Genomic DNA, 27,570 nt, shown 5'->3' on the forward strand with positions numbered 1-27,570 from the left:
AATAGATGGTTGGTTGGTTGGTTGGTTGGTTGGTAGGTAGGTAGGTAGGTAGGTAGGTAGGTAGGTAGAGATAGATAGATAGATAGATAGATAGATAGATAGATAGATAGATAGATAGATAGATAGATAGATAGATAGATAGATGACTATGCAAAATATTCCTGAGAGGATTATGGGAATTATTGAGTCATGTTCTGATACAGCAGGTATAGTATTTATACATGTGCTATCTTATGCAATCTACCGGTAAATTTTAATAACGGGGAAATACCATTACACTAGAACGGGTGTCAGCAACTTACGGCTCTAGAGCCACATGCGTCTCTTTCACCCCTCTGCTGCAGCTCCCTGTGGCCCTGTTGCGGCAGAGGGATAAAAGAGCTGCTGCCCTGTCTTGCCTTTGTGCGGCAACAGGATTTCGCCTGGTATATTTGCTGTTGCCGCCAGCAAAGAGGGCTGGAAGATAACGGCAGGGGCAGATTTTCCTGGGTGGGGGCCATCCCCCAAACTTGGCCTTCCTCCTCGCTTGTCGGCAGGGCCAAGAGAAAGAAGGGGGCAACGTGGGGAAGCGCTCCCCTCATTGGCTGAGTGCCGAGCACAAAAGCCCAGTGGGGGGTAGCTGGTCCGGCAGAAGCACCCCCATTGGTGAGTCGGACGGTGGAGAGGCCTGGTCCAGCTCTCTCAGCTGTCCCGCTGTTTGGCACCTCCAACACGAGCTGCCACCTTTGAAATTTGCTGCACCTTTGAGGAAGCTGGGAAGCGATGGCTGGGATTTTGAGGGGTGGGTAGTGGAAGCATCAGGGCTGCTTCCTCCCCTCCTCAGCAAGCTGGGCCTGGAGGAGGGCGGAGAGTTGCGGGCTGAGCACCAGAGGGTCGCCCCAACATGCGTTTTCAGTGCGCGCTCCTCTGTCCCAAAGTGGGATGTGGGGGTAGGGGGAAGGGAGCAGGGAGAGGAAGGCTTCAGAGAAGCCTGACTGGCTTTCCTTTTGGAGTGGGGTGAGGGGAAGACCCAATATCCCCTCCATGACCGCCTGCTGCTCTTGCAGTGCCTTGCGCAGCACAGTGAAAGCATGCTTCACAATGGGGGAGACTGGGTCCCCTCCTCCTCCTGAAGCCCATTCCCTGCCCACTCATCCCTGGCAACTCTCTCTCTCTCTCTCCCCCCCCCCCTCTCTCTCTCGGCAGAGGGTGTCCAGCATCAACAAAACCGAAAGTAGCTGCCCGCCGTTTCCTGCTGCAGTCAGGCAGCAAGAGAGACAGACAGAGAGAGACAGATTTGGCTCAATTCAGCTCTGTCTGCTCTCCTCTCTCCGCATTTGCCCAGTTTTGCAAGGATTCAGCCAACGCTGCCTTGGTGATGGGGGGCAGGAGGTCGTCCCGCACTGTGCCTGCCAAGTGTCTTCGGGGGCGCCCGAGGAGGAAAGGAGAGAGAGAAAAAAAGAAAAAGAGAAAGAAAGAGAGCGAGAGAGAGAGAGAGAAAGGGAGACAGAGAGAGGGGGGGGAAAAGAGAAGAGAGAAGATGAGGAAGGGAGATAAAGAGAGATGAGAGAGAAAGTGAGAGATGAGAGGGAGGGAGGGAGATAGAGAGGGAGAAAAAGAGATAGGGGAGACGGAGAGAGAGGGAGAAAGAGAGAAATGGGAGAGATGAGAGGGGAGGGACAGAGATACATATACCCGTTTCCCATAGAAAAGAAAACACCTGAAGCCACAAAACCTGGGTAGGCATGGCTGGGGTGTGTGTCATGAGACTGGGTGGGAGTGAGTGATGTTGAGTTGTCCCCGCCCACCCAGATTTTGTGGCTCCCAGTGTTTTGTTTTCTGTGGGAAGCGGGTCCAAATGGCTGTTTGAGTGTTTAAGATTGCAGACCCCTGCACTAGAAATACAATCTTTATTAAAAACATGAACATATTTAATAAACAGAAAACTTGAATATATTTTGATGATTTACCTGCTTATCTAACAGCTTTGAACTATTATTCTATAAACCTACTGAAATAAACACATAATTAGCCTTAACACAGAAGTTCTTTGAAGAAATAGGTATAAAGAAATAAATTCATATGCACTTTCCTTTTTCTTTAAATTTTAAGAGCTATGTTTCCACATGGCAAACTAGCCAAGGGCCTTCTTTTACCAGCATCTGTTTGCTACCAGTAGTTCACCATGCCAAATTTTTATTTCTGTTTATTATGGTCTTATTTTATTTATTCACTGTACAGACATTGTCTCATGAGTGAATATTTTTAAATGTTAAAAATGTTAAAAAGACACTATTATGTAGTGTCCAATTTCAAAAAGTTAAGACTAATCTAAAAATTATTCTATAAAAACTTCTGTTAAATGCAAAAAGAGAGAGGAAATCTTCACCTACCATAAAGAGCATTTCATAGTTTTCTATCATCTTCTGTACAACAGCAATAATGGCAGCACTCTCCTCAGCACGTGCTGTGCTTTGAACAGTAAATTCTTTGTCTGTTGTCTTCTGCTTGTGCAACAGATTAGGTCCAAATATGGTGGCTAGGTTGAGTGATGTCATTTTGTTCCCAGGGATCTAAAAAGAAAAGAAATAAAATGATGTACTATTTAACTAGCAATGGATTCCTAGCACTTTGTGTAGGTGGTTTTGGTTTAGCTAACCTGACTAGGATCCTGCCTTTTTTAAGTCACTTTGTGCCGTATGTAAAGAGCATTCCACCGAGTGGAATCAATAGGAGCCAAGTTATATGTGGGATTTGAGGGGTGGTACTTTTCCCAACAAACCTGCAAGTTCTAAAAGTTTCTGAATGCAGGAATAATCCTTTTGCATGAATAAAAGAGAGAATGATACAAATATAGTTAAGTCTATTAAAGCAAGTGACAATTAATAAAACCAAATATACTCTGATTTAAACCTAAATTATAATAGCTTGTTTAGAAATAGTACAAAGTTTGGTTCATAAGATGGTTCATTAATATTATTCCTTATCACATTGCTGATCAAAATGTTATTATTTATTTATTTGATTTGCTTGCCATCCATTTTGCTTCAAGGTGAACTGCAATGCTAATTTCACAATAAAAATCAGTGAAATAAACTTACTTCCTGGCTATCTTCATTTTTTCTGTCTTCTGCATGGCTGGCTACAGTAGCTAAGAACTGAAGGAGTCGATGTAAGGTGTCACAGTTGCAGGGAGGTAGAAGATAAATTAGAAGTTGTAGAGTGTTTAGTTGTTCATGGGGGTCTATTACTAAAAAAGAAAAATATTTTTTTTTTTAAAATACACATTAATTGCACTACTTTGTGTAACACTATTATCAGCAATTCAGTGTTCTAATCTATACATTTTAATATTTTCAGGCATTTCATTAGTACAGCTATATAACATCTGAAGAATTAAATGTTTTAGAACATTCAGTTATTATATTTGAGGGGGTGCAGAAAAACCTAAGAATCAATTTTGTGTGCTGGTTAAGACCATCAGGCTAGAAACTGGGAACCATGCATTCTAGTCCTGCTTTAGAAACAATGCAAGCTGGATGATACCTTGTGCCAACCACTTTCTCTCAGCCTTCAGAATAAGGCAATGGCAAACCATTTCTGAAAAACCTTGCCAAGAAAACTGTGGGTACTTGTCCGGGCAGTCTCCGAAAATTGGACATGACTGTATTAAAAAAGCCAAAACCCTACCATATGTAACATTTTGAGAGATGTGATGACTCAGCAGAGTTATATATAATATTATCATAACCAAAATACATATGATCCAAAGATCAAAACATGTGGACTATTTTGAATTGCCTAGTCCTCTTTAGCATTCTATACATTAAATTATTACAAGACAATATGAAGATGATTTTTAGAATGAACAATTTTAACTAGTTTTTTATCCCCTATCTAATTTTGGAAACCAATCCACTGAGACATATCAGGCAATTTAAATTGACATCTTAAAATCTTATCCATGTCAAAATATAAACAAAGTGACCACTCATAAATTATGAATCATTGGAATCAGAAACATGCCCAGAGTTTAAATAAAGATAAGCACAAATTGATTTTGATTTATAAGGGCTGCAGTTTATCAGCCATTTAGATAGGCAGATAGGTAGACAGACAGACAGACATAGTCAGACAGACTGCTCACAGAGTATGTTGATAAAAGGAGTGTAAAGCTCTCTGGTCAGGAGTGGGTCAGGCATATCACGAAGGAATTCCTTTAATAAAGCTGCTACATCATGAATGCTTTGTTCTTCATCCAGTACTACATCTACACCACGGTCAAACTCTTCACGTAACTAGAAACAGAAATCATGTCAAACGTTTACATGATTATATTACAAGTTTTTTAAAAAACGTGAAGACATAGCTTTAGCTTGTAATCAGACCCTTTCCCAAGTCTGGCGTATGCATTTTTCTCTGTACATGGAACAAATTGATGTAATGATATTGTTTTCTGTAGAAAAGAACTTATTCCAGAATTAAAATTTTCAGCATACAAAGAATTTAGGAATTGTCAAAACCTCAATATTCCAGTGGTATTGGATTACTAAAAGAAAATAACAGTAAAGGTTATTCTTCCAAATTGATATCATATTAGATGAATTCTACCACTGCATTACATATCTAGACTTAACAAGGATGCAAGTTTTTGTTTTATATTTCTTATTCACCTCTGAATAAATCCTATCTTTATAATAAATCATAATAAATCTTTGTAATAATTACAAAACAGTTCTGTAATAATAAATTATAATAATGCTTTAGTCTAATTTATACCACATTATTAATCTATCTGTAGCTCTTAGCAGCTCTTTGATATAGTCATTTTGACTTTAGTCTATTCCTGATAAATTAAATCAAAAAGTGGTGTAGGTTATAATACCCACACATAATGGTTACAGGAAATATCTAAAAACTGGTTACCTATTTCTCGTTTACATGGTTACATGGTTACATGGTTAAACTAATAATTTGTTAGGAAGAAATAGCAATGGTATTTTGTATTAATATTTAATACTAATAACATGAATATATTCCTCTTGAAATTGCAGCCATTATTTCATAAAGCATTTAAATAAATGTAAGAGATGTCTCTCTCTGAAATATTTGTTGGTGACATATTAAAATGAATTTAATCAAATGTTTCATAGAAACAGAAGCAAATCCACCTTAGCTCAAAGAATTATCAGGACAGCCTGTTTCTTTTAAATATACTGCATGGAAAACTGATTGAGACTGATATAGAAATAAGAAAATGTTTTGGGGAAAAATGATTGTAATTTTAACATAATACATAATTGATATTCAGATGCCTTATATTTCTTATACCATTTAGGTTCCAAAAACTTGAAAATTATTTTAAAGACAGGTACTATTGTTAATGGAAATATATAGATGAAAGATCTCAGATCTAAAAAACACATTTAAAAAAATATTGGTATTTTCCTGGTTATATTACTATTGCATATTTAGAGTAGGACTATAATGAAAGATGACACTGACCAAAATATATAAATATAAAATAGTGAGTTTCATGATATTTATGAAGAATGAAAACAACTTACCTGTCTTACCCTTTTTTTTGAACTCCCAACTCGGAATATGCCTACAGTCTGGAGACCTGTAAAATGGCATGTCAATTTAAATAATAATAATAATAATAATAATAATAATAATAATAATAATAATAATAATAATAATAACAATAACAATAATAATATAATTTTACACAAATGCATATAAATATACAATAAAGTTAGAACATTAGTAAACTATTTTGCATCACTATGATGTATATAATTATTGTAATATTTGTGTTTCTTATTCCTACCCTATCAGAAAATAGCATAAATCCAAAATATGCAAACAATTTAAAAGGAAATGTGTTCAGTGAAATCTACTTCAGTAAAGGCTCCTTGTACACCATTATAGCTTTTTAAAAAAATATATAGTACATTGTTCAAAAGTGACACTAGAGGGAAGCCTAAGACCAATAGTGACTATACAAAATTGCATAATACATTTATAAAAAGATGTTAGCCCTGAATTCACCTGAATTTGTATTTCTATATTCAAAAATACACATAGCCCTTGGTTAGAAAAACCCACAAATATTCTTTGTACCAGCTCTTTTTTTATTTTCTACAAGAGGAATAAGAAAGGATGAAAATAGGCATGGGTGTGAAATATTTAACCTTGGTTTTCAGGCTGCATGTAGCTTCCAGAGCCCTTCCAGCACTAGAGACCAAATTAGTAAATCAATGGTTGATTTTCCTTTGAATTTAAGCACAGTGTGCTAACCCACATTAAAATTACTAATATCCCATCTCAAATGTTAATCTCAGTTGCATGCAGGAGATTATTTTAGAGTTTGAAGGCTTATTATAGCTAAATTCCTAGACCAAGTAAAGCCAACAATTTGATTTCCTTGCCTATCTCCCAATATACAATATATCCCTACATCATACAACAGTTGACTGTGATTTTTACCAAAATATTTGTGGCACTTCACAATTTTCTGTTTTTTAAAACTGTCATTCCCAGCAGCTACAGAAAAACAGAATATTCAAAAATTCTCCAATTCCGCAGTAGAAGTAGAAATTGCTTTATTCAATTGTTACTATAATAGTCCTCAACTTGCAACTAGTCACCACTTGAAGTTATAAAGAACTTACAAGCTGGTTCCAAAGTTCTGACAGCTGCTCTCTTCCTGTGGTAATGTGACTGCATGCTGAGCCCTTGGTAACCTGTCTGCATTTACTGCCATTTGCAGCATCTTGCAGTCACGTGAACACATTGTGTGACATTTTTTGCCAAAACCTGGCATTTACTTTTGGTTTTCAGCAAAAAACACCCATAGTGAACAATGGTCTTGCTTTACACTGCTGTGTTCACTTTAACAACCATAGCGTTCACTTAATGACTGCCACAAAAAAGTAGTAAAATTTGATCAGTCACATACAGTATGTGACCCACTTTATGGCTGTCATGATAACAGGGAGACTCCATTAGGGTCATAAGTCAAGGACTATTGTACTTTCACTGGGTTTACAGCCTTCATGGAATAAAAGCTATATTTTGAATCATTATGCTTGCATAAAATTGAATAGAATCCATATAATTTTTAGTGCTCTCTGAATAAGCACATATTCAATTCATTAATCTAATTCAACACTTTGAATCAGTTCCATTTTTCTGCTGACATCTGATTTATATTCGCCCAAATTTGGAAAGTTGATTTAGTTTAGGAATTCAAAATCAAATTACTTTCAAACTCCAAATCAAATCTTTGTACTATAAGCTGTGTGTACATTTCAGATAAAATATACTTACCATGTTTTTCTAAATGCTGACAGCAGCTATCTATAAGCCGAGGAACTTGCCTGTAAATAGGATTGAGGCTTAATTTTTTGTCCCTGGATTTTTCTTTCTTGTTCTGTGCTTCAGCAGGCAAGGATAACTGTAGAGCTTCTAGTAACCGAGACTGACTATCATCAAGATCAGTAATAGAATCCACTGACATTGCACCCTACAATATACAAACATACATTTGATAAAGATGGACGAAAGAAACTTCTCTCTTTAATCCATCATAAAACAAAATATTAACCTATAACAAAAGGTATTAACTGGGGCAGAAATCTATTCTAAACTCCCCTCTAAGTGACAACTGATTATTATAGCTGTCACTAGGTAGCTCAAGACAAATGTCATGTTACATGCTACTTGTTGCATGCCTGTCCAAACTGCGGTTGCCGTTATTTGTTGCACTCCCATTCATCAGTTACTCCAGCTCATTCATGTTGTTCCTATTCCCGGTCAAAATAGAGGCAATTGCTGCCATACCCAGCAACATTTGTATTTTCACTTGAAATTTGCTGCTCACTAAACATGGCAAACTGCAAACATTTTGTTTAAGAAGATGAGGAAAGAACAATAACATCTCTCCAAAGGTAATGAATCCCCTTTTCTACACAACTTTGTCTAGAAACGGCTTCTTGCCCAACCACTACTGTTACCGTATTTTTCAGAATCTAAGACACACCTTAGTTTTGGGGGAGGAAAATAAGAAAAAAAAATCTGCCTCTGCCTACCAGCATCCATTGATATTCATCTGGTTAGCATCCTTAGCAAACAGCCTGGTCAGCTTCAGCACATTAGCCTGATTCAGCACGAGCAGCTGATTGGCGGGTGGATTGGCCTCTTGGAATACCCCCTATCAGCTGTTCCCAGAGGTGAACTTTAGCAACAGGTTCGCTGATTGTGAGCGCACGCGCTCGCTACACTCACATGCGCTTCGTTGGGGCAGATACACAGCTTCAAAAATGCAGCTGATTATCGCAGGGCGCTCCAGTGAGTACAGCAGAGGAAGTGCGGAACTGGTCTGACAAGGCAGCAGCTGTTCCGGGTTGCCATTTTGGCCTCTGCGCCTTGCTTTTTCACCCTCCAAAAGCTTCGTTTAAGAGGCTGAGTTTGCAGCCTCCAAAAGCTCTGTTTGAGAGGCTGAGTTTGCAGCCTCCAAAAGCTCCGTTTGAGAGGCTGCCTTTGCAAAGAGAAGCTCCTTTGCAAACGGAACTTTTGGAGCTTTTGGAGGCTGTTTGAGAGGCTCTCCATTTGAAAAGATGCGTGGAGGCTGAAGGGTGGGGGCCGGCGGGTGGGCGGGGCTACATTCAGTGTATAAGATGTACTAAAATTTTCACCCTCTTTTAGGGGTGGGAAGTGCGTCTTATACTCTGAAAAATATGGTAATTCTGTATTAGTAGCATCTACTACGTGTTAGTATCATTATTAGTTAATTTCTTCTAGCAAGTATTTAAGGCAAATAACAAAAATGTAAACAGTTTATACAAAGTTTGAAATATAGATTAAAGACTATAAGTATTAAAATAATCTGTTGAAAGTGTGCATTAAAAGCTATACTAGTAACTTGTGCATCTCTACTTTCAAATAGTTTCATTTTATCTTTCTTTACTCAATTGTTTATTCTGCAGTAGTTATCACATTTTTCTGTGAATCCTAATTGCTTGATGAGAAATGTATCAATGTGTATACCTGTCTGCAAATTTATACCTCTGTCAATATAGGCCTCTGAGATTCCCAAGATGGCAGAAACCTGCCCCAGTTCACTCTTTCAGGAAAATAAGACTCGTGACTCCATTTAGTTGAAGTAAAGGAACTTTTACTGAAAGAAACTGGTTGCAGTAAAGTCAGGTGGAATCTGGTATTCCCACATAAAATACAATGCTAATTCTTTTCACTTCCACTCACTCCCCCCATGACCAATTCCTCCGGCCAGCCAATGTGATGCCAGTAAGATGTTTTGACAAGCTCTGAGATGTCAAACTGGTAACATTCCATTCTCAGGGCAAGTGGCCTTGAAGATCCTGATATAAGCCAGTTTAGTGATCTGGTCTTCTTCTGTTGTCACTCCTCCCTCCCTATTTCCCACGTTTGAAGTTATAGCAATAGCACCCAATAAACCCCCATCCCCTCCCCTGCTCTAATGGCAGGGCACCAGTAAGGTGCCTGTGCCGGTGATGATGGACCTGACATGCTGCCCCCCTGAACATACCCAATAATCCTGCAAAACAAAAAATAAAAGGAAGAGAGAAAGAGAGAAATACAAAGCAATATAGTAACAATGCTACTTAAATTTATCAGGATACTGGTTGTAGAATAGTTTTAGAAATCTAGTGGCTTTAACGTGACACCGGTCAACCCATTAAGTTTTGAAAGGGGGAAAGATTTTCCATGCAATTAAGTATTGTATCTTCCCTCAATGTTTATAGGAATCCAAAATGTCCTTAATTTCCAAGTGTTGCTTGCCTTCGATCATGAGGGGGTTCGGGTGGTTGCAGCGCTGTGGGATGCAGCAGTGATGTGATTTCAGGTTTGAGGAAGCTGCAATGGAATATAGGGTGGACTTGTCTAAGGAATTTTGGCAGGTCTAGTTCAATGATTATTGGGTTTATGATTTGTTTAATGAAAAATGGGCTCACATATTTGGGTCCTAGTTTTTTGGATGGCTGTCTGGACTGCAAATATTTTGTTGAAAGATAGACCCAGTCACCTACTACCAAGTCTTTAAGTTTCACTCGCTTTTTATTAGCCTCTCCCCTCCTCAAGCGATTTCCTCACCACAGGATAGGTGTTTCATAATTGGGAGACCCAATCTTTCAGGGAGGCAATTGGTGGATCATTTAGAGGCAGTTTGGGCATGGAAGCAAAATCCTGACCAGTGGCTAATTTGAACGGGGTGAAACCCATTGTGCTGTGCATGGAATTGTTATAAGCCACCTCAGCAAAGGGCAAGAGATCCAACCAATTATTTTGTTGATAATTAATATAGCATCTAAGATACTGTTCTAGGACCGACTTCACATGTTTGCACCCCCTTAGTTTGGGGATGATGACTGGAACTAAGACCTGATCTGTCCCTAGAAGTTTTAAAAATTCCTGCTAAAACCTTGAGGTGAATTACACCCCTCAATCTGAGATTATGCATTGTGGGGCTCTGCACAGTCTACAGATGTGCTGTACAAATAATTTAGCCAGGTGCATGTGGAGGGGATCTTCTGGCACGATACGAAATGTACCTGCTTGGAGAATAGTTCTGTCACTAACCAGATCACTATGTTTCCCAAACTCTAAGAGAGAGTGATACTGCAAACAAGCCCCCTCCCAATGGCTTTATGCAAATATTAAACACCACACAGCACCCCACTCTGGAGCAACCACAGGGACAGCTGTTCAGCCTCCATACACTGCCTATAATTGCAATTGCCCAGAAGGATACTATAGTTGATGGATTATGCATGTTTGCTAATTTGAACAAAAGTAATAGAAATGTTGTATGGTATTTAGTTTTCCTTAGTCTTCATATCATAGAGCAGTAATTCAAAAAGTGTATATAGCTGATATTTGAAATTATTAAGTTTTACTTTTATTCAGAAAGATTTCTGAGGTACAAAATATAGCATATAATATGAAACAGTTCTCTTGCTATCTATAAAAGTAATTAAATGAGCAATATTTTCTTCTATGTTATTAAAGGCAATATGGTCCCAAAATACATAATCTCTATAAGTCCAAAGGTACATGAGCTAAATACTATAGTTATTACATCCATCAACTATCAAAAATGCCTTAGCTGCACTCTTCAAAAGCAGCATCAAGTACTCTTACCATCTGCACTTTAAAGAAATAGTATTACAGGTAGTTGAGTTACAACCACTCATTCAGCAACAATCCAAACTTACAATAGCACTGAATAAATGGTATTTATGCCCAGTCGCTAAATTACTGAGTGTGTTTTCATATGAGATCTGAGAAAGAAGGCCTTGAGTGGCCAACAGCTGCCTTGTGGATGGCCTGGCCAGACATGTCTCATCAGAAATAGGAGCAAGAAGGTGGTGAAGATCAGCTGGGAAAGAGAGTGGGTGGCTATGATTTTGTGCCATGCTGCTGGATTGGGGTGACTGAGACTTCACGCTGCACTGCTGAGCCAGGCTGGGTTGCCTGTGGCTTCATAAGGCTGAGGCAGCTACAGCTTCATGCTGCCCTATGGGTCTGGCTGACTTTTCCAAGGGCAGTTGTGACTTTTGGCTGTGGGTCAAGGGTTTCTTGCAGCCCCACAGCCATAGTGTGCCATGAAGCTCATGAATTGTCATGTATCCCCAGAACACAATTCTGGGGATACATGACACCCCGCAAGGCAGGGTGCAGGGTAGCCAAAAGGGCAGCGATGGGGAGGAATAGGCAGGTGAGGGGAGTTGAAGGGAGGCTGCCATTTCCTTGGAAGAGCTAAAGTTTGGGGCTGGAAAGAGGGTGTCCTTAATTAACAACTGGTAGGATTTGGTTAACAATGGCAACAGGGAGTACTGGGATTTCTGTTGCTAAGGAATGTGGTCACCTGAAGTTGAGCTTTATGACATCTTTTAGCGATGGAAATTCCAATTGCCACTGTAAATTGAGGACTACCTCTTGTGGAATGAAAGGTGAAATTGTAGGTTAAAGCAATAAGCTTTGCTTTTTAAAACGAATGTTGTCTTACCTGAACGTTCCTTTTCGGAGTGCTGCGACCACTGTCCATAGCTGGGAGGTTCATTCAGTTCTTGTCACTAACTGAGTGAGAGCTGATTAAACTCTCCTTGCTGAGGCACGCCTCCAATCCCATCATGCTTCAGTCTATCACGAAGGCACAGCAAGCCAGAACTGTGAAGTCCAACGTTGAATCAACAAGGAACAAGGAAATCCTCAGTTCGGATGAGACAAACAGTCTGCAAGAAGCAAAAGTTACCAGAACAAACACAGGGGTGGGGAATGGACAGTGGTCGCAGCACTCCGAAAAGGAACGTTCAGGTAAGACAACGTTCGTTTTCCAGAGTGCTGCTCCCACTGTCCATAGCTGGGACATACCCAAGCTGGAATAATTAGGGTGGGAGACTGGATGCCCCCGTACCCTTGTCACAAACAACACTTTGCAGGACACGCTGGCCGAAGGATGCGTCCGACGAAGCGTAGGAGTCGATCCTATAGTGGCGAATAAACTGTGACACGGAGGACCACGTGGCAGCTCGGCAGATGTCCTCCACGGATGCCTGGGTCGCCCACGCAGCAGAAGTGGCCGCGCTGCGAGTGGAATATGGCAGCACCCGTCCAGGGAGTGGTTTCGCCGCTAGTTCGTATGCCAAGGAGATACACGCCCGGAGCCACCTGCCAACCGTGGTCGCGGATACCTTTTGGCCCAAGGATGCTGGGTGGAAAGAAACCAACAGGGCCTCCGTTCTACGAAAGGTTGCAGTCCTGCGAATGTATATACGAAGGGCTCTTTTCACATCAAGTTTGTGCCAACGTTTTTCAGTGGAGTTACGCGGGGACGGACAAAAGTCCGGTAAGGTAAGTTCTTGCGCCCTGTGGAACAGGGAGTTCACCTTTGGGACGAACGTGGGATCAAGTCTCAAAACCACTACACTGTCCCTAAAGATGCAAAGGTCGTCCCGAGTTGACAAGGCCGAAAGCTCAGACATCCGTCGAGCAGAGGTGATGGCTAGGAGGAATGCCACCTTCAGAGACAAATGTTTCAAGGAAGTCGAAGTTAAAGGCTCAAAGGGCGGAGACGTCAGGGCCTGTAGAACAAGAGGAAGGTCCCAGGTGGGGTACTGATGCACTTGAGGTGGACACAAGTTCGTAGCGCCGTGGAGGAAGCCCTTTATAAGCGGATGGTGAGAGAGAGAGTCATAGGGCGGGCACTTCAAGATGGTGGAAAGAGCCGCTGTCTGGCGACATAAGGTCGTGGGAGCCAGGCCTTTTTTAAACCCCGCCTGCAGAAAACCTAGGACCTCCTTCACATCGGCAGAGGTGGGGTCAAAATGATTTGCAGCTCCCCAGGTACAGAAGGCCCTCCAGGAAGCCTCATAAATACAGCACGTGGAAGGACGTCTGGCAGCTTGTATTGTTTCCACAACATCATCTGGCAGGTGCACCTTCTTCAGGATGATGCGTTCAAACGCCAAGCGGCCAAGTGGAGCCATTGGGGCTCCGGATGACAAACGGCCCCTTGGCGAAGCGACAGTTGGTCCGGCGGAATCACCCAAGGCGGTTCCACGGAGAGAGCGACGAGGTCGGCATACCAGGCCCTGCGAGGCCAGTTGGAAGCCACCAGGATCAAATCCGCCTTCTCTAGCAGTAGTTTCCTCACGACACGGTAAAGGAGAGGAATGGGAGGGAACGCATAGAGAAGACCTTTTGGCCACCGACAGGTGAGAGTGTCGCGGTCCTCGGCCAATGGGTCCGGATACCGGGACACAAAGCGAGGCAGATGAGCATTCCTCTGAGAAGTGAACAAGTCCATCACCGGTGTCCCGAACCGACGACAGATCTCGCGGAACAGATGGGGGTGGAATTGCCACTCCGCCGGGTCGATCTGTTCCCAGCTGAGCCAGTCTGCTCGTACATTGTCCACTCCCGATATGTGGTCCGCCTTAATGGACAATAGGTGACGCTCCGCCCAGTTGAAGAGATGTTCCGCTTCGAACATCAGCGACCTGGACCTTGTGCCCCCTTCCTTGTTGATGTGCGCTTTGGCTGCTGTATTGTCCGTGAGGACCAAGATATGATGGCCCTTCACCAGACTTTGGAAGTGCTGGAGGGCCAGCCGGACCGCTCGTAACTCGAGGAGGTTTATGCTGCAGAGAGATTCTGTTGGAGACCACAGGCCCTGAGCCACCAGGGTGCCGAGGTGCACTCCCCAACCCTTCAGGCTGGCGTCTGATGTTAAGGTGAGTCTCTCTGGTTCCAGGAAGTCGCAGCCCCGGAACAGCACCGGCGACGTCCACCAGGTCAGGGACAGGTGAACCTGAGGAGGGAGGAACACCTGGTGATTCGAGCATGATCGACCCGACCTCTGGAAGGGGAGGAGGAACCACTGTAATGCCCGGGAGTGTCTGCGTGCCCACGGAACGATATTGTAGCAGGACACCATTTTCCCGAGCAGCTGCGCAAGAAGAATCAGAGGCACCTTCTCAAACGCACGGACTCGGAGAACTAGATCGTAAATGCTTTGAGCCCTGTCTGGAGAGAGGAAAACCTGCCCTCCGACCGAGTCTATGGTTGCTCCTAGATGAATTAACCTCGAAGTTGGGACTAGATGGCTCTTTTCGAGGTTTATTGAAAACCCATGGCGGCGGAAGGTATCCAGGACGAGGTTCCTGTCCCGTGCTGCCTGATCGAGGGATGATGACAGGATCAGGACATCGTCTAGGTAGCACATTACTCGCACTGGATAATGATGGAGTGTCGCTGCGACGACTGCCACCAGCTTCGTGAACGTGCGAGGAGCTGAGGACAAGCTGAACGGCATCGCCTGATACTGGAAATGCCTTCTGTCGTATTGGAATCTCAGAAACTGTCTGTGATTGGAGTGTACTGGGACATGTAAGTAGGCCTCCCGGAGGTCCACCGATTGGAGCAAATCCCCTCGTCGCACTCCCAGCAGAATTGATCGAAGCGAGTGCATTTTGAACCTGCGGTATAAGACCGACAGGTTCAACTGTTTTAAGTTCAGGATGCCTCTCCAGCCTCCCGAACTTTTGGGTACCAGAAAAAAGGTCGAATAAAACCCTGATCCCCGTTGGGATGAAGGGACAGGTTCTATCGCCTTGATGCGAAGGAGATGGTCGATTTCCATCAACATTAGTCCGTGACGGTCCGATGAGGCTGGAACTGGGCAAGGAACGTAACGACTCGGCGGGGCCCCCACAAATTCGATTGAGAGACCAGAAGAAATTGTACGCAATACCCAAAGGTCCTTGGTTGAACGGGCCCATTGATGGTGAAATAGGTGAAGCTGCCCTCCGATGGAGCCCGTCAGGGGCGAGTCATTTCCCTCTGCGAGATTGCCGAAAGTTAGACCCACGAAAGGGGCACTTAGACTGTTGTTGAAACCTGCCACGTTCACGAAAGGAGTCCCTTCCTTGAGGACGGTCGGGCCCGGAGTAATAGGGTCTACGGAAGGATGAGCCGCTGGTGCCAGAAAAGGAACGAAAAGGCTGGCGCTGGCTATATGGAGTGTACCTCCTCTCTGCACGACGGTATGAAGTCAGGAGGACTTTACGCTTATCCCGATCCTCCACCAAGATCGGCTCCAACGCCGGCCCGAACAAATTAGGCGACTTGTAGGCGGCCGATGCCAAACGCCATTTGGCCTTAAGGTCTGTTTTCCAGTGGCGGAGCCAGAATAAACGCCTGGAGGAGACCGTGGACACTAGGGCTCGGGAGGCAAACTTCACCGAATTCAAAGAAGCGTCCGCCGAATATTCGGTGACAGCCACTATCTTATTTATGTCCTGATGTAATCTGGGGGCAACCGTTGTTGAAGTTGCTTTAGCCAAATGAGGGTGGTTCTATTGAAGAAGGAGGTGGCGGTCGCTGTTTTGATCGCCCAGGCGACTGCCTGGTGGGACCGACGAAAGGCCAATTCTGCTCTGCAATCCTCAGATCTCAGGCCGTCTAAGGAATCAGTCGAAACCACGGAGTTGGATGCCAAAGAAGCCACCGGCGGATCTACAGTTGGAAGAGCTAAGAGCTCCTCAAGTTCTGGTGCTGCACAATACAGTTTCCTGTCCAGGGTGCTGGGAGATGTCAAGGACCCAGGCTGACCCCAAGGGGACTGCAGTACATCCAAGAATAGACGAGGGCACGGGATGACGTCCTTGTCCGGCTTAGCCGAATGGAATAAGGCGTCGTGTGGACCCGTGGAAGTTGAGGCGGCCGCCGAATCCGTGGTCTGAGAGCTCAGATTGGTTGTCATACGAGCCTTGTGTAGCAAGGATTTAAACATCGAGGGGTGGAACAACCCCGTAAAAGCCGGGGCGTCCGGAATTAACCCTTCATTGTCGGAAAATTCGATGTCCTCAGGGCAATCATCACCCTGATCCAAATCAGGCCGTGAAGCTGAAGACGGTTGCGTTGAGATCCGGGAGAACGTGGCCTGATGTTGCTGATGGGCTGGCTGCAGCACTGAGGGAGGCAAAGCAGACTGAGATGCCTGACGCAAGCCTGCTGCTAAGAACGAAGAGAAGGCCGACGAAAGGAAGGCTTGAAAATCTACCGGAGGGGCCGGAACCACCCCTTCAGAGTCGCGAAGGCCAGCCACCATCGGGGTGAAAGTGGCCTCCGGCCGGGCACAAGCAGGAACCTGCGAAGTAGCTAAGCCCACACCAGACACATCTGGTAAGGATTGGGACACCCCTTTTGACAAGCGTAATTGTTGAGACTTCTGGGTCGAATGATGACAGTCCTGGTCCGGGGAGGACGCCAAGGAGCCAGAGGATGATGAAATGCCGGCCACTGATGCGGGAGCGGCCTGGTCAGGGGCACATGAATCAAGACCCACTTCTGCAACAGCCGCCCGATGGGCCTTGTCCCACTGCTTCTCCAAGGCGTTATGGCGGCGCTGGGCATCTCGGTCCAGGCCCCTAGTCGATTTCGACTTGTGGGATCTGTGGCTCGAAGATTCAGACCTCGATTTTGAGGACTTTTTAGCCCGCTTAGGTTGTCTGCGCTCAGGGCTCTGCTCTGGTTCCATATCTGAGGACAACGCGGGATCTGCCATGGCAAACTATAAATAAGCTATTGATTCAGTTCAGGCAACGGATGTAATTATTATTATTATTATTATTATTATTATTATTATTATTATTATTATTATTTGAGGTGGCCCTTCAAATGTCAAAACAGTTCAAGCGGGCCAAAGGCTGCTGAAAAGACGGTCAGATCTTTTTTTTTTTTTTTTAATTAAATCCTTGAAGTCAGCCCTTTGCAGTCCCGGGCAGATCGATTAGGCCTGAAGGACTAATAAGAAGAGGGCCAAGAGATTTTCACCCGACACTATTCGATTTTGTTTACAGCCCCAGCAGCGAGCGGTTTAAAATGGCGCGCTTCTAATTCGTCCAAAATGGCGCCCGCTGCGGCTTCGCACCAGAGCCAGCAGAAAATTTCCTCAGCACCTCAGGACGGGCCGGCGATGGAAGGAGGTGACAAAACGCCGGGATTAACAGCGGAGAGTACACCTGGGACGTGACGCTGCTCCGGAGCCGCTCAAGCCGGTTGATAACAGAGGCGGCAAGCCTGCGCGCCTAAAATAGCCCCCAGTGCGGCTGGAAACAACAGTAAAAGTCACGGGGAGCGCACAAGGTAGTGACACAGCCCCGAAGCCGCCGACCGGAGAGGAGCAGTGACGGTAGCGGCAATCCTGCACACGCAGCCCACGCTCGCGGCTATTAAAGTGAAGCCGGATCCGCCCCGAAGAGTCGGAATCCAGCGGCTGCGAATCCACAAAACGTGGGCGGCCCGGGCGAGCCAGACACGCCACACGCTATAGCAGCAGAAACAGTGGAAAAACCAACTCAAGCACGAAAAAAGGGGTAATCAAAAATAACAGAAAAACCTAAACGTGAAATGGAAAAGCAGGGAGAGAGAGAGAAGGAGTAATTCAAATAAATTGACAAATATTCACCACAGCTCTCGATTCACTTCAGTTCTTGACAGTAACTGAGTGATAGACTGAAGCATGATGGGATTGGAGGCCTCAGCAGGGAGAGTTTAATCAGCCCTCACTCAGTTAGTGACAAGAACTGAATGAACCTCCCAGCTATGGACAGTGGGAGCAGCACTCTGGAAAATAACGTATGTACAAAGTCACTAGGGAGAAAAATACAGACTTCAGATTATTAGGCGCCAATGGATTCCCAGTATTAAAACACTAACACTCTTTATTCAAAAGACGGTAAGATTATCAGGTAATTCATGAGCATTATTAGGTTCTTTTAGAACAGAACAAGTAATTTTTAATATGCAATATGAATTCACTGATGAAGCATACTGTATGCATTGCAAAGAAAAAAAAAGTCACAGGCAAGATTGGAAAAACTCCAGATTAAACAAATTCTGGAAAAATGCTACTTGTTGATAATAGATGCGTAAGTGGAGTGATTCAGTATATGGCAGATTCCAATGTTTTTAAATGACTGAACATTAATCTTGTAACTACATAAACCATCCTTTATACTATAAACATATTTGAGGCTGAGATGAGGTGGAGAAATATCTGGGTTCGTGTGTGTGTGCATTTAAGAGGGAGGGAGGGAGGGAGGGAGGGAGGGAGGGAGAGAGAGAGAGGGAGGGAGGGAGGGAGGGAGGGAGGGAGGGAGAAAGAGACAGAGACCACAACAGAGAGATGAGTTTCTTTTTCAGTAATTTGAAATATTAAGTGGAAACTGACTGGGGAAAAGGAAAGTTTCCAAAGATTCCTTATGTCCCTTGAGGTGCTGGCAAGAGATTTGTGTCCATTTTGTTCTCTCCCACGAACAGCTGGGAAAGGCAATGACCATTAAAATAATAATTTCTATCATTTCTATTAGGGCCGACTTTAATTTTAGTATAAACTAACATTTCAGAGACTCCAGCTTCAGTAAGCAAAGGAAGGTCCCACAATACTTGCAGTAACCACTAAGCAATGCATAGATACTTACTCTTCTCCGTGCCCTGGGGGCTGGTTCTGGTGTATTGGGTGAAGTAGATTCATTTGGTGTTTCCGAGGTGGAACTAAGAGATGAATTACTGCTTGAGAGTTCTTTGTTCTGTCTTTTACTCCCAAAAGGTAAAAGTGACGTTACAAATTCTGAAACATCTCTCTGTTCTTCTCTATGAGTATCTTGCTTCAATTTGTATGCCCGATCATTTGCTATTACTTGTGATAAAGGCATTCCAAAAGCCTGGGGTATGAATTCTGAAAAACAAACAAAATCTTATGTATCAAAGGCTAATAACTGTAGCAGTCAACATTTTGAAAATGGGTTTAATAAATCCTCAGCTAACATATTTTCCGAGCATCTTTTAACATTGGTTGCTTAGTTAAAAGTCCTGAACTTCCAAATATTTTTAAGTGATTTTTAAAAAGACAACAAAATAAAGAAATAGAAGCCAGGTAAAACATGGTGAACATCTGCCATAACCAAAAAAAGAATTCCTATTTAGAATTCACAGCAAGAACCTGAATATCAATTATCTCTTTCAATGGTTAATAACTTTGAATGTATATTTTTAGACCATGCTTTAGGATTTCTTTTGACTAATATTGAAGTAATGTAGTTACAATGTTATTATAAAAGAGCGTAACGTCAAAGTTTAAAGAGCAGCAAAATCTGGAACAACAAATGCTTTAAAAACTGTAATTTCCAAGAAATGAGGAATATCCATTTTATATTAGTAAGAGATTATATGTTCTCGTCTATATACGCAGTTGCATGCTAACATCACTAGTGGAATTATTATTGGAACAAGTTAAACATAAACAATAAAAATATGTTATAGTAACACAGAACAAGAAGAAAGTAAACACGAGAGAAGAACATATCTGGTTTGGGGGTTATAATACATGAAGAATCAAATATTTATTCACAGCAGTGCACCTTTTCTTGGAAATAATCAGCAATGGAATGAGGTATGGAATTCTAGTATGTCATTAAGTATAATAAAAGCAGCCAATAGAGGATTCATAGCAATTGTCAAATTACATAGTTACTATAGCTAGAACAATCAAGTGTATTATTTGCATGCCTTTTCAAAGTAGAAAGGAAATTTACACTGGAACACATTATTCCTCTCTTTAATTTACTTTAAAAATTCCTATTTCATTATACTAATTCATTATGTTCCAGTAGAATCTAATCTTTACCAGAGAATAAAGTTGTTGTGGGAAATAGCATGAAAACAATTAAGCAATAACAGAATTTGCAGCATATTGATTATAGGAAAGGTAGAGAAAGAAACAAGGGGGTCAGCCATACGTGGCTTAATTCTCATTAACAGAGATAAAATTATAGAATGGGTTGAAGAACCTTGGAAGAGAGTGACCATGCAATATTGAAATTCAACATAACGCAAGCACAAGGAATAGAACAAACAATAGAGTCTTGGACTTCAGGAGAGCTGCTATCAATTAACTTAGAGCAGGGGTGTCAAACTCAATTTCATTGAGGGCCGCATCAGGGTTGTGTTTGATGTCGGGGGGACAGGAAGGGCATGGCCAGTTCAACATCACTTGTGTCAAGGGCACCTGTTGTGGCCTGAGAACTCTGCCAGTGAAAACGGGCTCCCAAGCTCCGTTTTTTGCTGTGACGGCCTCCTGCAACCTTCTGCCGGCGAAAACAGAGCTCCAGAGGGCCATCTCACAAACTCCGGTTTTGGCTGTGACGACCTCCTGCACCCTCTGTCAGTGAAAACAGAGCTTCAGAGGGCTGCCCGTGGCCCTCCCAAGCTCCGGGTTCACTGGCAGAGGCACCTCAGGCCGGTCCTTCGCTGTTTCCAGGGTGGCCCCATGAGCCAGATCAAACCACCCCGTGGGCCGAATCCAGCCCCGGGCCTTGAGTTTGACATCCCTGACTTAGAGAGAGCTTGAGAAGGATTCCATAGATGAGAATCGTCAATGGGAAAATAACACAAGAAACTTGGGAAACTTTGAAAAGTGAGATTATTAAAGCCCAGTCTAGCACAATTCCAATGAAAAAGAAAAATAAGAGATCTCAAAATAAACCAGCATGGCTGCACAAGGAACTTTCTGATAAACCGAATGTCAGGTTTTGAGGTCGTCTCAAATAAATTGCATTTCAAATGAAGTCTTTGAAGGAAAACTCCTATTTATTAAGCACGACATTCTAAATCTGACTCCATCGAAGCCAATACTGACTTCCAGACCCAAAACCCTCCCTTTCTGTTCCCCACTCCCCTGTACTCATTGGCCATTTTCTAAGTCATTCTACCCTTAATCTACCGCTCCAGCTCAAAGGAATTTCCCCCCTCCCATCCCATCTCCTAGGGGATATTATCTCCAGGGAAAATAAGTAGGTGAAAAGTCAAACATCCCTTTCCAGACACCTCCGCTTCTCCTTCTTATGTCAGCACTAGAGTAAATGCAGCTTGAAGTGCTGACACCGAAAGACAAAAAGTATAAAAAGTGAAAAGAAGGACACATAAGTAAGGCAGAATATCAGCAAATAGCCTGAAACTGCAAAAATGAAATCAGGAAAGCTTAGGCGCAAAATGAACTAAGGTTGGTGACAAATGTCAAAAATAACAAGGACAGAAAGCAGCTTCTTTCAACGTTAAAAAAAAAGTCAAGGAAATGATTGGTCCATAATAGGAAAAAAATAGCAAGAAGGTAAATATCAGCAAGAAAGTAGAATTGCTTAACTCATTGTTTGCATCTGTCCTTCTGTCTTTACACAAGAGGGGAAAAAACAGTACCTGGATCAATGGTATTAACTGTGAAAAGGATTTTGGAGTACTAGTGGACATACACTTAAATATGTGTTCAAGCTGCCAAATAAGCCAAATCAGTCCAAACTGCATTAACAGAAGAATAAAATCATGATCAAGTGTTACAACCACTTTATAATGCCTTGGTAAGACTATACTACATTCAGTTTTGATTACGATATGAAAAAGATGTTGAGACTCTAAAAAGAGTGCAAAGAACAACAACAATGATGATTAGGGGACTGGAGGCTAAAACATATGAAGAACAGTTGCAGAAATTGGGTATGTCCAGTTTAATGAAAAGAAGGACTAGGGATGACATGATAGCATGGTTCCAATATCTAAGGGGCCGCCACAAAGAAGAAGAGGTCAACCTATTCTCCAAAGCACCTAAAGGCAGAACAAAAAGCAATGGATGAAAACTAATCAAGGAGAGAGACAAATCTAGAACTAAATGGAAATTTTCTGACAGTTTGAACAATTAATGTGAAATGACTTGCTTCCATAAGTTGTGGATGCTCCAACACTGGAGGCTTTTAAGAAGAGATTGGACAGCATTTGTCTGAAATTGTATAGGGTTTCCTGCCTGAGAGGAGGTTGGACTGGAACAGAGATGGCTAACATTTTTGTCGTCATGTGCCAAAAGTGCGCCTGTGTGCTGGCACCCATAATGCAATGCACATGTGGCACATCACCCCATGCTCCCCCAGTACATGTGCCCCACCCCCTGTGCCCCATTTTGGGCCTGGAAAGCCTCCTGCACCAACCTTTGCCGGCATGAATGGCCTGCAAAGCCGTTCCAACCATACTGAACGCTGCCCGGAGCGCGAGGCTAGCAGCAGGGGGAAGAGGAAGTGATACTGCCTCTGCAAAGAGGTGGCGCCGGCAGGCCATTTGCGCCGGCAAAGGCTGGTGGCTTCTCCGTTTTCTGGATGCTCCAGCATCCCGACCAGAAGTGGCAGTTCAACAGCCACTGCCACCAGGGGTGAGGGGGAGGTGGTGGTGAGGACAGGCAGGCCGGGGCTTCCCTCTCCACCCTGCTGCCCCATGCATACAAGCCGGCCGGTTGCTCCTGTCCTTCCCCCTGCAGCTGCTGCTGCCGCTGCTCTTCTGGGGCCTCACTTCCTTCCCCCCAATGAATCACTTCAGACTTGTACCAAATTAGGTGGAGGGAGGGGGATGGTAAAGAAGAGTTGGCCAGGCACACGAGGATTCCCAACCCTTCTCTTAAACGGGGCCAGCCAATGGGCCGTGCCGAAAACCAGCAGTGTGAAGAACGGAATTGCCAGCGGTCAAAGGGGAGAGTGTCATTGTTGCTACTGCCTACTTCTTTTTCTCCCTCTGGCATTTAACCTGGCAAACTTGCTTGCCCTCAACCATGCTTGCTTACCCTGTTTGTTTTCATTTAGCTGCCGCTCGAACTCGTCGAAGTCCAACATACCTAGGGGAAGGAGCAGCGGGCAGGGCAGCTGGCCGCCCAGCCTGAGCTGGTCACTCACTCTTGCCCTTCCCCCTGCAGCTGCCACTGCTTCTGCTCTTCTGGGGCTGCGGGGCTGCGCAAGAGGAATGCTGAAGACAGTGCGTCAGCTGGGAAGTGGTCACGCTTCCTTCTCAGAAGTGGCGGGGGCTGTGCGAGGGCCGGTCAGCTCTTCTGGGGTACCCAAGCTGGCCAGGTGCTCCGGACCGCCTGGGGCTGTGCAAGAAGCCCACTCAGGCGGGGAGGGAAGTCCTGGACCGCCCGTCCTGGCCGACAGCTCTGCTCCCCTAGGAAGCGACTGCCAGGATCCCCTCTCTGCATCTTTTGGCACATGCGCCTGTTGCTCTTGCCGTTGCTGGTCTTTACGCGTGCATGCACACCAGAAACCAGAAGACCAAGTGGCCAATGCACATGCATGCGCTGGAAACAGGAAGATCATTTTCCCGGAGCGTGCATGCGCCATGGGCGGCTGCTCTTCCGGTTTCCGGCACGCCCTTGTACGTGAAAACCAGCTGGCCGACACACCATAACCCAGAAGAGCAACAGGAGACAGCTCCACATGTCTGGAGAGATGGCTCTGTATGCCACTTCTGGCAACGCATGCCATAGGTTTGCCATCATGGGACTAGAAGACCTCTGAGATATCGTTCAAATCTGTTATTTAGAGAGAAGAAACGTAGCCAAGTCACAGAAGTTTGCTGGTTGTAGTCTTGTTATTTTCAAGAAGGTATGGGAAAAATACTTTTTTCCTTTTCTTACCACTGAACTGCATTTTATTGGATAGGGCCCAATGTCAAGTCTACCAAGATCCTTCTGAATCTTGAGTCTATCTTCCAAAGTATTAGTAATTCTCCCATCCCCCAAGCTTGGTCTCATCTGCAAATTTGATGAGTGCCCCTTCACTCCCCTAATCTAGGTCATTGATGAAGATGTTGAACAGCATAGGGCCCAAGACAGAATCTTGAGGTACCACACTACATGCTTCCATCCACTTTGATATAGAGAAGTTAGGATGATAATCAGGGTATACTCGGATGATATGATGCCTGTATGAAAAATGTGCATAAATTGTCAACTGATTAAAGTGTTGTTATTAACCCTTAAAGCTCTAAACGTCTTGTAATCTGACTGAGAATGACCTATCCTATTATATATCTGTCTGGGAAGTTAACATATGAAGAACAGTCCTGCAGAAGTGCTCCCTTGTAAAAGATTCATAAGAAAGGAACTTATCTGGTTTAATTCTTTGTCAGCTGCAGAAAATAAGAAAAGAGTTTTTGCTTATCTGGGTAAAAATGTTTAATTTCAGCATTATTTTTAATTTATATTATTTTTTCACATTTTCTTTAGTTTTGTTAGCTGCCTTAAATATCTGAGGTGCGATAAAAGCTGAATGAATGAGCAAATCTAAGTCAGAGTCTGACCGAAGCTGCCAAAATATGACAGACTTATTTCAGCGATATAGCAGACTCTAAATAGCAAATCAGTGTACACTTTGTTTATATATAAAAATTGGGCATGTTTACTTTTAAAACTCCAAATGCATAATTTTTTACGCAGTTATGAATGAGGACTTAAATGATACTAATAAATATCTATGAAATGCACATAAAACATAATAGCAATTATTCTAAGATCAGTAGTAGTAGTTGGCCTGCTCTTAGGTTGAAATTTTATTTCTGCCATATCCGATGATGATATTGGTCTTGTCTTCCTAAACTGATTTAATCAAAAGGTTATTCTCAGTGGTATGCAAAATCTTTTGAATTGGAAATGTTTTATGGCAGAAATATTCTAATATTACAAAACTATTTCAATTTTCAGGAATCATTCCAAACTTGAAACAGTTCATCTGAGCCCAAATTAATTATGCTAAAAATAGACCAATTTTGAACTTGGAAAACTGAAATGACTGGAGGAATACCGGGACATTTTTAGTGAGGTTCCAAGTAAGTGTTTCAAGCCTGGTATAATTGTTTCAAAGTCTGAAACAAGGAATTTAAACCTCTTAGTGTTTGAAATTCAAAATGTTTTTCATACGTCTACTTTTTTAGATAGTAGGACTCTAGCCCTTCAATTATCCAGAGTATACTTTTGTCAAAAAAAATTCTCAAGACCAAGTTAAGTATAATGTGTTTAAATGGTAGTTTTCTTATATTGTTTAGAGTGCACAATAAAGTGATGATGATGATGATGATGATGATGATGATGATGATGATGATGATGATGTTATCCGTTCAGTTGAGTCTGACTCTTGGCAAGCCTATGAACCAGGTCTCTCTACATCTTCCGATCTTGCATTATTTCTTTGAGTTTTTCTATGCCCTGGTTGTTGTCAGCTTTGATAGTGTCCAGCTACTGTGTTCTTTGATGGCCTGGCTTCCTTTTACTGTTAACTCTTCCAAACATAATTGCTTTTGCTAATGAATTCCCCTGCATAACATGACCAAAGTAAGTGAGACACAGTTTTGTGATTTTGCTTTCTAGTGACATGCTTGGTATTATGCATTCCGGTACTTGCTTGTTAGTCATCTTTGCTGTCCAAGGAATATGCAGGATGGAATGGGACTTCTCAGCATGGCCAGCTCAGCATAGCCAGCTCACTGCTGCCAGCTCGCCAATGCCAAATTGCCTCTGCCAACTCACCACAGGACAACCCCACATGGTCAATTTGCCACAGTGACAAGTTGCCATGGGCAGCCAGAGGAAGAGCTGGGCTGGTGGGGGAGTGAATGGGTAGGCAAAGCACAGAATGGTGGAGGCAGTGGCTGGGGGTTTTCCTTCCCCACGGTTGTGGGTGGGGCAGGAGGTAGGGAGGTGGCAACAGCCAGGGGTGTCTCATTTTTACATACCCTCTTCTGCCGCTGCCTTGTCTGGCCTCTTTGGCCTGGAGCTTGGCATAGCAGCAGCGGTGGTAGGTGTGAAAATGTGATGGTGAATTGCCATTTGGAGTTATCCTGAGGTGACTTGGAAGTGGTGAATTGGTAGACGTTATTTGGTGATGGCGAGCTGCCAGTGGTGAGTTGGTCTCGCTGAGCTGGTTGTGCCAAGTTGTCTTAGATCCTATGCACCAGCCTTCTCCAACATCACAGCTCAAACAAATTGATTTTCTTCCTGTCTTGTTTTTTTTAAGGTCCAACTTTCACAACCATAAGATAGCTACAACAGAGTGAACTAATCCACATTTGTTGCCAGGCTGAGGTCCTTGCTTTTCCATATTCAGCTCATGTTCATCATTGTTGTGCAACCCAATGCAATCCAATGTTTTATTTCTGTGCTGCATTCACCATTTGAGCTATCTGCAATCCTAGGAAATTTTTCCACACATTCTATCTCTTCACTGTTAATTACTATTTTGATGTTTCCCTTCCTTGATGGTTATGAATTTGGTCTTTTAATGTCCAAGAAGAGACCAAAATTTTCACTTTCTTCTTCAATTTTATTGGTCAGATGTGTTCCAGGTCTTCTTTGGTTTCTGAGAGTTGTATTGTCAGCATATCGAAGATTGTTGATGTTTTTTCCACCAATCTTTACCCCAGTTTTTGATTCTTCAAGATCTGGCTTCCTCATGATCAATTTGGCATTCAGGTTATATAACAAAGGGGGGAAAATGTAACCTTGTCATACTCTTTCTCTATCTTAAACCAATCAATGTCTCCACAGAGTGTTCATACAGTAGCTTCCTGATTTGTGTGCAGTGATTGCACTAACTTGACCAGAGGTGCTGGTACCCGCAGCTTTTGTAGGGCTCTCCATAGCTTCTCATGATCAACGCAATTGAAGGCTTTTCTCAGTTGATGAAGCACATGTAAATGATCCGTTGATATTCATGAGATTTTTCCATGATCCAGTGTAAGGTTTGCAATGGTTTCCATATCTATGGAGATTCTCAGTCATCCAAGTCATGATTGTCCCAAAGGTGTTTTTTTCAAGAGGCAACTGGACTTTCTGGTTTTTCTTTGAAGATATTTCACTTCTCATAGAAGCCAGAGTTTAAGAAGCTTCTTGGATGAGAAACAAAACATCTTCAAAAAAGCCAACAAAACCCCAGAAAGTCCAGTTGCCTCTTGAAAAAAGCACCTTTGGCACAATGGTTTCCATGATCCAGTGCAGTTTGTGGGTGCCACATCCCCTTTGGAAGCTGGCTTAAGACATCTGGTAATTCCCTTTTGATGGTTAGTGCTAGACATTGTTGTATTTTAATCAGAACTGCTTCAGACTGTTTACACCACTCATCCCAGTAAACTTCATTATCCTTCCTTGCTGCTCTATGGAAAGCTGCATTTAGTCTTCTT

At 43.2% G+C, this 27,570-nt stretch overlaps 1 protein-coding gene across 2 annotated transcripts in view; it reads right to left on the reverse strand.

Moving 5' to 3' along the window:
- The window catches only part of ARHGAP6 (Rho GTPase activating protein 6), a 285,466-nt gene that overhangs the window by 11,735 nt on the left and 246,161 nt on the right, over positions 1–27,570 (reverse strand). For both annotated transcript variants that reach the window (XM_070943125.1, XM_070943124.1), the window contains exons 4-9: positions 19,014–19,270; positions 7,315–7,510; positions 5,547–5,602; positions 4,127–4,277; positions 3,081–3,229; positions 2,373–2,552 (exon numbers count right to left, since the gene is read on the reverse strand). In XM_070943125.1, coding sequence (XP_070799226.1) covers positions 2,373–2,552; positions 3,081–3,229; positions 4,127–4,277; positions 5,547–5,602; positions 7,315–7,510; positions 19,014–19,270 — 989 coding nt within the window. The remainder of the gene's footprint in view (positions 1–2,372; positions 2,553–3,080; positions 3,230–4,126; positions 4,278–5,546; positions 5,603–7,314; positions 7,511–19,013; positions 19,271–27,570) is intronic.

The sequence above is a fragment of the Pituophis catenifer genome, unplaced genomic scaffold (genome assembly GCF_029215685.1).
Source record: "Pituophis catenifer annectens isolate HBS135680 unplaced genomic scaffold, rPitCat1.0.hap2 SCAF_4, whole genome shotgun sequence".
Lineage (NCBI taxonomy): Eukaryota > Metazoa > Chordata > Lepidosauria > Squamata > Colubridae > Pituophis > Pituophis catenifer.